This window comes from Hemiscyllium ocellatum, chromosome 45 (assembly GCF_020745735.1).
Source record: "Hemiscyllium ocellatum isolate sHemOce1 chromosome 45, sHemOce1.pat.X.cur, whole genome shotgun sequence".
NCBI classification, from domain to species: domain Eukaryota; kingdom Metazoa; phylum Chordata; class Chondrichthyes; order Orectolobiformes; family Hemiscylliidae; genus Hemiscyllium; species Hemiscyllium ocellatum.
The window spans coordinates 8,716,948-8,728,984 of record NC_083445.1 but is presented as its reverse complement, the minus strand read 5'-3'; the positions used below and the strand labels follow the sequence as shown (position 1 = coordinate 8,728,984).

Sequence of the window (12,037 nt, the reverse complement as noted above, 5' to 3'; positions counted from 1 at the left end):
CTCACCTACCTCCAAGTCTAACACCTGGCTTGGTTCATTACCTAGAACCAAATCCAGTATAGCCTCACCTCTTGTTGGCCTGTCTACATATTGTGTCAGGAAACCCTCCTGCACACATTGGACAAACACCGACCCATCTAATGAACTCGAGCTATAGCTCTCCCAGTCAATATCTGGGAAGTTAAAGACCCCATAACAACCACCCTGCTACCTTCACTCTTTTCCTGAATCATCCTCGCAATATTATCCTCTACTTCTCTAGGACTATTAGGAGGCCTGTAGAAAACACCTAACAGGGTGACCTCACCTTTCCTATTTCTAACCTCAGCCCAAACTACCTCAGATGGCAAGTCCTCTTCCATCGTCCATTCCACTGCTGTAATACTATCTTTGACAAGTAATGCCACACCTCCCCCTTTTTTACCCCCATGTCTGATCCTACTAAAACATTTAAACCCTGGAACCTGCAACAGCCATTCTTGTCCCTGTTCTACCCACGTCTCTGTAATGGCCACAACATCGAAGTCCCAGGTACCAACCCACGCTGCAAGTTCACCTACCTTATTTCTTATACTTCTGGCATTGAAGTATACACACTTCAATCCACCCTTCTGTTTACAGGCACCCTCCTTCGAGATCGCTGCATTATTCAAAACCTCCCTACACTCAATAATGTGAGTAACAAAATTCTCAAGAGAAAAGAAAGAGTTCTAACCATTGTTGAATAGACTGCTGGGCACTTATGGGCTGTCAATGAGAATCTTGACCAACTTATAACAACTGTTTATTTCAAAGTGAGGCATTGTGTTGCAACCTGTTTAAAGAACAGACCTGTTACATTTGTTATTTGTATACTACAGAATTGAGTGCTATAGAGATCATGCAGAAAGGTGGCATTAATGTAGAAGATTAGCCATAATCTGAATTACCTACTCTTGCTCCTGTTTCTTATATGCTAATCCTGCCCTCAGTGCACCAATCATGTGTAGGTATTTCGATTAACCTGTTCAGATACATAACAACAAATATCTATGGCAGGTGACACTTGAACCTAGACCTTGTGGTCAGAAGTAAGAATACTATCAATGTGCTACAAGACCCTTGTACCCCATGTGTTAACTTCCAATAAAAACCAATGAACAGAGAATATAAGTGGGGACACACGGGAAATTCTCCTTTCTCTATCAAGAACTGTAAAGTAGCTAAGATTCTCTTGGCTTTTTGGGATTTAGGATCTAGAGAAGGGGGCACAATCTCAAAAGGTACAGGACAGGCTATTTAGATCAAGAGGAGGAGAAATGGATGAATCTGTGGAATTCTCTGCTGCGGATGCCAAGTCACTGAATATAGTTAATAAAGAAATAGACATATTTCTCGACACTAAATGCATCAAGGAGCATTGGATGTGTGCAGGAGTGTGGCTCTGAGATAGAAGATCCACCAGGCTCATTTGAATGGTGGAGCAGGCTCAATGGCTTGTGCCTGCTTTGTTTTTATTGTCATTCCAATTGTGATCTGCTAACTCAGTCAAGACTTTGGAAAGAATCTTTCATTATCAGCCAATATGGCATTTCATTGAAATGACAGGGTAAGGTGACAGTTTCTTGTTAATAGTGGTAAGGCATCACCACATAAGAAACCAACACCAATACAAAAAGATCATCTCATATGACATGCAGTCACACTATTTGTCATCCCACTTCGTTCTCAGTATGTATGGAATAAACTATGAATCAATCCTTTATCCAAAGCTTGCTTTGATCTTCCTGCAGCCCTGTGAATTGCTAATACACTGCATGGATCAGAATCTTATTAAGTCATGTAACTCAATAGCAAGCTGTATTTTCTTTAGAATTGATCTGTTGCACAGCTGTGGTACTGTGCAGGAAAATGGGATCGAAACTGCTTCAAGCTCCAGGCTGAGAGAGAGAGAAAACATGATCCAAATAAGTGTCAATGAATGGGCACATATACAATGCAATAGTAAGAAAAAAAAACAAATCCTTTGACATTCTTTGGGATAATTAATGGGCTGTCGAGTCAGTACGAACAAGGGGCATAGAAGTTTCAGGGTAGGACAACGGGAGTTTTGTTCTGCTCTCTCCTCTACTGCTTTGTAGTTAGCATGGGTCCACTGATGTTCAAAGGTCTCCAGAGCACAATCTAAATAGCTGTTTTCCCAGACGGTAAGGCTATTTGATTTTGAGTGAGATTCACAGCCATGGTGGACTCCCTGTTGCGTGAGCAATTTCCAGCAAATGGCTCCAGGTAATGATCCTCAGTAGGAATCAGAGGCAACTGCTGCTTATGTTTGCTGAAGGACTTTGATGACCCAGTGTCCCCAGTTCAGCACAGAATATGCTCTCTATGTAAGTGGAGTCTCCCAATATTCTGGTCCAAAGATGTTCTAACGGACAATCATTTCTACATTATGTAGAAGAGCCACGCAGCACAGAAACAGACCCTTTGGTCCAACTTGTCCACGCCTACCAGACATTCGAAACATCTTCTTTTGCAAACATTTGGTCCTTTGATCCTCTAAACCGTTCCTATTCATATACCCATCCAAATGCCTTTTAAATATTATACCCATCTCCATCATTTCCTCTGGCAGCTCGTTCCATACACACACTACCCTCTGAATGAAAAAGTTACCCCTTATGTCCTTTTTCAATTGCTCCTCTCTCAACTTAAACCTGTGCCCTCTAGTTTTGGATTCCCCTACCCTGGGAAAAAGACCATGGCGATTTACGTCCCTCATGATTTTATAAACATCTATAAGGGTTGCCTCTCAGCCTCTGATGCTCCAAGGAAAAAAAGCCCCAGCCTATTCAGCCTCTCCATATAACTCAAACCCTCCAGTCCTGGCATAATCCTTGTAAATCTCTTCTGCACCCTCTCATGTTTATGAGCAGGTTCCTACAGCCCGGCAACCACAGTATTCTAAAAGTGTTCTCACCAACGTCCTATGCAGCTGCAAAAATAATGCCCCAACTCTTATACTCAATATTCTGACCAATGAAGACAAGTGTGCCAAATGCCTTCGTCGTCACCCTGTCTACCCGCGACTGCATTTTCAAGGAACTTGCCCTGGTGAGTCTTACCGAAATTACACACTTCATATTTATCTAAATTAAACTCCATCAGCCACTCCTCAGGCCATTGGTCCTTCTGATTAAGGTCCCACTGTACTGTGAGATAATTTTCTTAATTGTGCACTGCATCACCTATTTTGGTGTCATCTTACTAGCTCATTAACCATACTTCCTAATTTCACATCCACATAATTTTATATAACTGACAAAAAGCAGTGGATCCAGTACCAATCCTTGTGGCACACTGGTGGGACAGGCCTTCAGTATGAAAAGCAACTCTCTACAATCACCCTCAGTCTCCTAACTTCAAGCCAACTTTGCATCCAATTGGCTAGCTCCCCCAGATCCCATGTGATCTAACCTTACAACCAGTCTATCATGCGGAACCTTGTCAAACATTTCGCTGAAGTCCATATCGACAATGTCTACTGCTCTGCCTTCATCAATCTCATTTGTCAACTTTTCAAAAAACTCAATCAAGTTCGTGAGACCTGATTTCCCACACACAAAGCCATGTTGACTACCCCTAATCAACCCTTGCCTTTCCAAATCCTGTCCCTCAGAATCCCTTCCAACAACTCACCCACCACTGACGTAAGGCTCACCACTCTATAGTTTCCTGAATTTTCCTCTCAACCTTTCTTAAATAATGGCATATTGGCCAACCTTCAGTCTTCCCGTCACCTCAGCTGTGGCTGTCAATAATACAAATACCTCATCAAGGGGGCTCAGCTTCCCAAACCATTCTGGGAAGCACCTGATCAGATCCGAGGGATTTATCTACTTTTATGCCTTTTAACACCTCCAGCATCTACTCTTCTGTAATACGAACTCTTTTCATATTTATTTCCCCAAGTTTCCATGTCCTTCTCCACAGTAAACATTACTTTGCTTATTTTGTATCATTCACATTTCAGAAACAGACTGGATACATTTTAGCACTGTTTGACTGTAAAACACATGCTTGTTTTGAGCAGACTATTAAAAAAGTTGAAAGCATTGTATTCTACCACAATACCTTCAGCCGCCAGTCACTGATATCTTCCTTTATACGCCCTAACCAGGTCTCATTAAACCAGGAAGGATCACTGGAAAAAAGCAATAATTGAAAATTATCACACAAAACAATATAAAAAATTATGTGAATTATTTAAGAAAGTCACGATTAACAAATAACAAACCAACAAACTCAAGAGCGAGTTATGGTTCAGGTTTAATGCTAATGCTTTATGCACAATGATTAATTCTGTATATCTGCAGCAAAGAACAGTAGCATTTTGATTTTGTTAATGAACTAGTCACACAGTCATGGTTCAAATCCCACTATGGCAGCTAAGGAATTTAAATTCAATTAACTAAATAAATCTGGAATAAAGCACCAAATAAAATTTTAAAACTGTCAAAAGTGACAATAACAAATAATTGTCATAAAAACCTCATCTGGTTTGCTAATGCCTCTTCTAGAAAGAAATCTGCCATCCTTACACAGCCTGGCCTATGGGTGACTCCAGCAATGATTGGCTGCTAACCATTATATGAAATGGCCTAACAAGCCACTCAACTTTATTCAAGAGTGCAAGCTCACCCCAACCTTCTCAAAAGCAATTGAAGACTAGCAATAAAATATCAGGGCTGCTTAAGTCCAATGAACGAAGAAATAACAAAGCTTTTAAATGATGCATTGAAAATATCAACCCACTTTTTGCAATACCAAGGAAAACTAATCTCCTTATTCTTATCATAGATAAAGAGTACAAGGTCACCAGCTCCACATAGTAAAGCAGATTTAACATCTCTACATTACACAGGCATAGCACTGCTTTTCAAATGGTCATCTATGGCAGCACAGAGTGAATGCAAGATTGTTAAATATATTTTCATTCATTCCAAATTCGTACTGTGTGTTATGGAGTAGATTAAAGTGAAAATGGAAATAATTGCATGTGCTGGAGATGCCACTGCTCATTCTCACAAATGCTATTGTGGACGAGGTTATTTGATAATATTGGAGGGAGGGGGAAAACAGTACTGCTGTCTGGCATGGGTATGCTGTTTAACCAATCCCTCACCACCATGTTACCTCCTCCCAACTATTTACTGTACCAAAGGAGAAGACCACCTCAAATTGTAGGCAGGATTGACAATTTATCTTTCCCAATGGCAGCAGTCAGCCCTCCTGACAGGACCGAAACAATTTCACAATGTGCTACTTACTGTCCCGCGGAAATTAAAAATATCTCATTTCTATTAGAATATTGACTCCAAGACAAATTAATATGTTAAAAATCTTGTCTGCACAGTTTCTGCTGAAAGCCTCCCCTCTAAATTCCCTTTTGTGCATCCGGTGGTACCTGACTGTGCACAACCATAATCACACTCCCCTGACAATGGAAGTAATATGGCATACATATGGCATACTTCATTTTAAAAATGTAGAAATAGGAACTTATAATATAAGTACAGTGAAGTATAAGGATACAATTACATCTGTGCATCTTAGTTCAACATATATTTTTATTTCTTGAGCAAATGCAAATCTCCAAAAATCAAGTGATAGCCTTCTCATTTGCTGATTTTAATATGATTAGTCTGGAGAGGGAACACTCCTCAATAATGGGGAGCAGTGCTTATGTCTCCCAATAAATGTATAAGAGCTTGTATTGAGGCCTCAGCAGTGGATGCTGGCTGCATGGGGGCCTGTGTTTGTTTTGAACTTGTTTAGTAAGGACCACTTGCAGTGTAGTTCAATGCCTGCCATGTGACAGGCATCACATGAACTTTATTGATATTTGCAAAGATGTATTGAAACTGTTGAATCAAGCACAAGTGTCCCCATTGTTCAGGTGCCAATTATAAAGCCATTATTAGCTTTGTCCAAATCTAACTCAATTCTGTAACTCATTTACAAAAAACTGCACAATATTACATATTAATATCAACGTATGCAAAAACATTTCACATCAGCAATTCACAATTCCAAATGTTAAATTTGAAACACACCCAAATCTTCTTTTACAACTTACATATGATTAAGGACTTGAGCAATTGCAACTCCGCTGGTCAGCTGCTCTTTGGTAGTGCAGGGTGATGGAACGTGAAATGTCTGGAGCTGAAATATGACGGAGATATAATTTTATATCAAATAGAGAAAAAAAATCAATAGAAAGTAAAAAAAAGTCTATATTTTTGAACGCAGATTCACTTAATACTGCAAATTCTGTGAGGGTTGAGTTTCAAATTATATAGGAGAAAGTGAGGACTGCAGATGCTGGAGATCAGAGCTGAAAAATGTGTTGCTGAAAAACACAGCAGGTCAGGCAGCATCAAAGGAGCAGGAGAATCGATGTTTCGGGCATAAGCCCTTCTTTAGGAATCAGGATTCCTGAAGAAGGGCTTATGCCCGAAACGTCGATTCTCCTGCTCCTTTGATGCTGCCTGACCTGCTGCGCTTTTCCAGCAATACATTTTTCAGCTTCAAATTATATTCCAGCACTTGAGCACAGAAGAGAGGAGGATACTAAATTGCAACAGTGATGCTACAATTTTGACAAATGCTGTCTCAAGGTTAGAGTCTCAGTGTCCTACAACACAGAGACAGGCCCTTTGGCCCAAACTGGTCCATGACGATCAAAATGTCCATCCATGCTAACCCCATTTCCCTGCACTTGGCCCACCTCCTTCAAAACCTCTCTTATCCATGTATTTGTCCAAATGCCTTTTAAAATGTTGTTAATGTACCCACCTTGACCACTTCTGCTGGCAGCTAATTTCACATACATTCTACCCTGTAAAAAGGTTGCCCCTCAGGTTCCCTTTTATTCTTTCCCCTGTAATCTTAAATTGATGCCCTCGAGTCCTTGATTCCCCAACCCTGGGAAAAAGACTGAGCGCATTCACCCTATCCATGCCTCTCAAGAGCTTAATACATTTCTATAAGATTCCTCTTTGGTCTCCTATGTGCCAAAACAAAATGCTCTAGCTTGTCCCACCTCTCCCTATAACTCAGACTGTTGAGTCCAGGCGACATCCTTGTAAATTTCTTCTGCACTCTTTCCAGCTTAATAACATCCTTCCAAGAGCAAGGTGGCTAAAACTGAACACAATACTCCAAGTACAGTCTCATTAATGGCCTGTAAAACTGCAACATAACTTTCCAACTTCTATACTCTGTACCCTGACTGTTGCAGGCCAGTGTGCCAAAAGCCTTTCTCACTGCCCTGTCTACCTGTGCCTCCACTTTCAGAGAGCCAAGCACCTGAACTCCAAGTTCCCTCTGTTCCACTACGCTCCTTAAGGTTCTATCATACACCATGAAACTCCTACCTTGATTTGACTTTCCAAAATGGAACACCTCACACTTATCTATACTAAACTCTATTTGTCATTTCTTGGCCCACTTCCCCAGCTGTTCTTATGCACTTATTTGGACAGCCATGTTCTATATTGAATAGGCAGTTTTTAAAAAATTCACATTAAAAATAATAGTAACCACATCAGGAACAACAACCATTTCTCCCCCACGCTGTGCAGGGAAGAAAATGGTTGTGGAAATCTGAAGTGAAAGCTGCTGGGAGAGGTGTCCCACTATCTCTTTATAAAAGAACATAAGAAATTTGAGCAGGAGTAGGCGATTCTGTCACTTGAGCCCACTCCACCACTGAACAAGTGCATTGCTGATTTGATTACGGTCTAACGCTTCTCTCCTGCTTGGTCCCATTCACCCTCGCCTCCCTTGTACACTATAAATCTGCCCGACGTAGCCCTGAAGATATTAGATGACACAGCCTCCACTGCTCAGAGGAAGAGAATTCCAAATAGTCACAGAGTCATAGAGATGTACAGCATGAAACAGACCCTTCAGTCCAATTGTCCAGAGATCCTAACCCAATCTAGTCCCACCTACCAGCACCTGGCCCATATGCTTCCAAACCCTTCCTATTCATATACCAATTTCATCATCTCTGCTTTAAATGGGAGAACCTTTATTTTGAAACTGTTCTCTAGTTCTCGATTCCCCCACGAAGGGAAACATTTTCTCAGCATCTATCCCAAAGCTTCCCAAACTTTCTCCCACTATGACAGCTTGAAAATTATCACAACCCTTCTATGAGAGTGAAGGTCTGTTGGAGTAGGTGCACTGCTTTTGTAACTTGCTTCAAACTCCACAACAGCCATTATTGCCTCAGATTTCATGTATTCAAAATTTTAGCTTTTCATTCAACTTGGGGTCCCAATACCTACTTCGGAAAGTCCCAATCTAATGTGACAAGCTACCCCAGAATCTTGTATGTTTCAATAAGATCACCTTTTATTCTTACAACTTACCAGTACACTGAGACCAAAGTTAAACAAATAAACAATAATAGAAGACAGATCTTCAACTAACTTCAACTGGACAGTTATAATGCTCAATATGGATATGACCATGTTAATTTATTATGGTCATTTCGTGATTTAAGAAAAAACAGATAATATCTCAATCTTAACCATGAGTTTGATGGTTTAATCATAGAAATTGTTACTGCTTTAAAAATAAAATGTGTCATTATTACAGACCAATGATCAATTACTTGAGTGCAAATGCTGTAAAAGAGAGAAACAAATTGCACATGGTAATATCATATAACAGTAAGGATACTTGTTGAAGGAAGAACACCAGTGTGATAGGATTGCGAAGATCCTTAGGTACAGGCAAATGGGGCCTTGTCAGACCAGTATTCCTGACAAGGTGGTACTTTCTCAATGTCAAACTGAAATGTGAGAACTTGAGCTTACAGACAAGGCTTACAGGCAGTTTGAATCCAGAACCTAACTCAGAGGTAAAAGTACAACTAACAGAGTGAAGCTGATACTCAGAGCTCACAAAACAAGCTACTCAGCCAGACAAATCTAGGTCAGTGTTTATACACTGCGCAAGGCTCCTCTGCCATACTTTCTCACAATAGAACACCTTCTCTTCCTTTCATCTTAATGTAATTATCCAACTACCTCTTAAATACATGCATGCCATATACCTCAAATATTCAACGTGGTAGCAAACTTATGGAAGTTTTTATTTATCTATCTTTTCTACATAGCAGAATTCTGTAGTGCTGCTTTCCACAAACTTGATAAGACAAGCCACTTATTTTCTATGTGTGGCATTAGTTGATGAGAAACTTAAGCTAAACCCCTGCTCTAGTTCATTGGCATCTTTAATATTCACTTAATATTAATTCAAAGCCACGGTTTAGTATTTCATCCGAAGGTTTGCATCTGCGATGATGCAATAGAGTAAAAGCCTGACTTGTCAGCCCAGGTTATGCTCAAGAATACCCACAACTCCCCAGTAACTTTTGGCTCCTCATGCACGGTGAAAGTTCCCTTAACTAGAATGCTCAACACCAGGATTTACTTCAAACTTAAAATTTATTACCAAATTGCAAATTCTGTAAGTAAAATTCACTCTACAATGTTCCAACACTTTCAAAATCTCACATTTCAATAATGAAATAGTTAAATTGTCTGTTTCAAACACAATCAAATGCCTTATATATCAAGCGTAGTTATAGAATCAGATATTATCACAGTCAGGAAGAAGTAGCTGTAACATGTCAAAACCTGTATTATTTTCTCGACCTTGCACACTAACTAGCCTTTTTAAATCACTCCACTTTAACAAGAAGGAATTTCATATATATTAGAGAAACTAAAAAACTCATTTTTAAAGATCTAAACAAACTTTTAATATTTAATCAGATACTGATTTTCAGAGAAAACACAAAAGGGCAATGTTACAATTTTCCAGGTATAAGAAGCTTATCTAGGAATATTTACAGCAATCAAGGGGAAACAAAGTTAGGAGTGGACTGAGGGGAAGACCACATGAACAGAAAACAGAAAAGAAAAACTTTACAGTTTTTAGCAGAGCAGGGAAGACATATATGATGGCAGGATCATGATAGAAGTAGGACAATTGGCAGAAGCTGATCAATTGAATACAGAAGGTTTTCACAGAGGATTGGTGGCCCTTGTCTTCAGGCAAAGAGGGTGAAGGTTGAGAGCCTCAATGGATGGAGGTCATTTCCTAAGCTCAGGTGCAAGGTGGCACTATAAAGACCAGAGGAAAACTGCAAGAAGCACCATCGGGAGAAGAATAATCCAGGTAGCTCTGAAAGTTGGATTTATAACAGATTAAAAACAAATTATCCCCAGAGGAAAAAGGGAGACCACAAAGACATAACAATAGAATAATTATAGCACAAAAGGAGGCCATTCAGCCCTACAAGTCAGTGCCAGCTGAATAAACTAGCTGCCCATTCTCATCTGACTTTCCAACCCTTAGTCTGTAGCCTTGTAAGTTACAGCACTTCAAGTGCAGATTCACATGTTTTCAACAATGTGAAGGTTTACTGCTTCAGTCACCAAACTGGGCAACAAATTCCCAACACCCATCATGCTCTGGTGTCCTCCATAATCCTTGTATGATTTGGAGATGCCGTGTTGGAATGGGGTGTACAAAGTTAAAAATCACACAACACGAGGTTATAGTCCAACAGGTTTATTTGGAAGTACTAGCTTTCAGAAGGAGCAGCACTCTGAAAGCAAGTACTTCCAAATAAATCTGAAGGAGCAGCGTTCCAAAAGCTAGTGCTCCCAAATAAACCTGCTGGACTATAACCTTGTGTTGTGATTTTTAACTTTATAATCAATCTATCTATATTTTTTTTCGCTACACTGGCTTTGCTGCTTTAACTATTCATACAATATGCCACTCAGTTCAGCATCAAGAAAGTCTGAGGGGCCTTCTTTCAGATTATACAGTAAACCTAGACTGCATCATGAGGTCACTAAAGATCACAAGGCCGCTAACCCGAAGAATTAACCCTAACATCCTGACCAACAGTAACTCTTCAATCAGCAACAGTTTTTTAAAAATAGGAATAGATTCATCTGTGTCATAGAACATAGAAGATTACAGCACAGTACAGGCCCTTTGGCCCTCAATGTTGCACCACCCCGTCCAATCAATCTGAAGCCCATCTAATCTACACTATTCCATTCTTGTCCATATGCCTATGTTTTCGTTAGAGAGAAGAAGGTTGAGAATGACTTAATTGAAACATATAAGATAATCAGGGGCTTAGATTATTTCGAGAGAGAGCCTTTTTCCTCAGATGATGATGGATAGCCCACGAGGGGGCATAGCTTCAACTTGAGGGGTGACAGATATAGGACAGATAGCAGAGGTAGTTTCTTTACTCAGAGAGCAATAGGAGCTTGGAACGCACTGCCTGCAACAGTTGTAGGCTCGACAACCGTCATGATCACATTGTTGTTTCTGGGAGGTTGCTGCACGTAAATTGGCTCTCCGGTTTCTCCTAACAGTGACTGCTCTTCAAAATGCTTCATATCCATAAATTGTTTTGGGCTATCGAGAGGTTGTGACAGGTGCTAGGCAAATGCAACTTTTGATTCACTTCATCACTCTGGACCCCTCAATTACTCTCAGCCTCTTTTCTTAAAATAACTTTTCAGGTCATATGCAACTTGCTGTTGGTTTTCACCCAAATTTCTTTGGGACTCAGAATCCAGCCCCTTTAAACCCACTCCACCTCTGATGTCTTCAGGCTCCGCTGGAGAAAGGATGGCACCTGAAAAAAAAGATTGACTTTCTTCCTGAAAACACCTTATTTCTTTATTTTCTGGGTTCCCACTTGAAGCGTTAGCTCTAGGAGTTGTTGCAGTGAGTGGAAGGCAGGTTGTGGGGAAGGGAGGAGGGGGCAGGAAGGGCAAGGGGTACGGTTGAGAATCTCACCCATAGTAAGAGGCTATCGCAGAGCTCAGCTTTATCCAAGCTCATCCTTTTTCCTTTCCCGTAACGAGCGGGGCTTAAACGACGACGCCACCTCCGCTGCCTCCTCGGTGCCAGCTCACCCTCTGTCTCTCCCTCCCCCCCGCCC

At 40.5% G+C, this 12,037-nt stretch overlaps 1 protein-coding gene across 1 annotated transcript in view; it reads right to left on the bottom strand.

The window, feature by feature from the left end:
• The window catches only part of LOC132835927 (protein Hook homolog 3-like), a 60,852-nt gene extending 48,829 nt beyond the window's left edge, over positions 1-12,023 (bottom strand). The window contains exons 1-3 of the mRNA XM_060855038.1: positions 11,893-12,023; positions 6,119-6,204; positions 4,114-4,183 (exon numbers count right to left, since the gene is read on the bottom strand). Of these exons, the coding sequence (XP_060711021.1) occupies positions 4,114-4,183; positions 6,119-6,204; positions 11,893-11,937 (201 nt within the window). The 5' untranslated portion in view covers positions 11,938-12,023. The remainder of the gene's footprint in view (positions 1-4,113; positions 4,184-6,118; positions 6,205-11,892) is intronic.
• Positions 12,024-12,037: the final 14 nt, after the last annotated feature.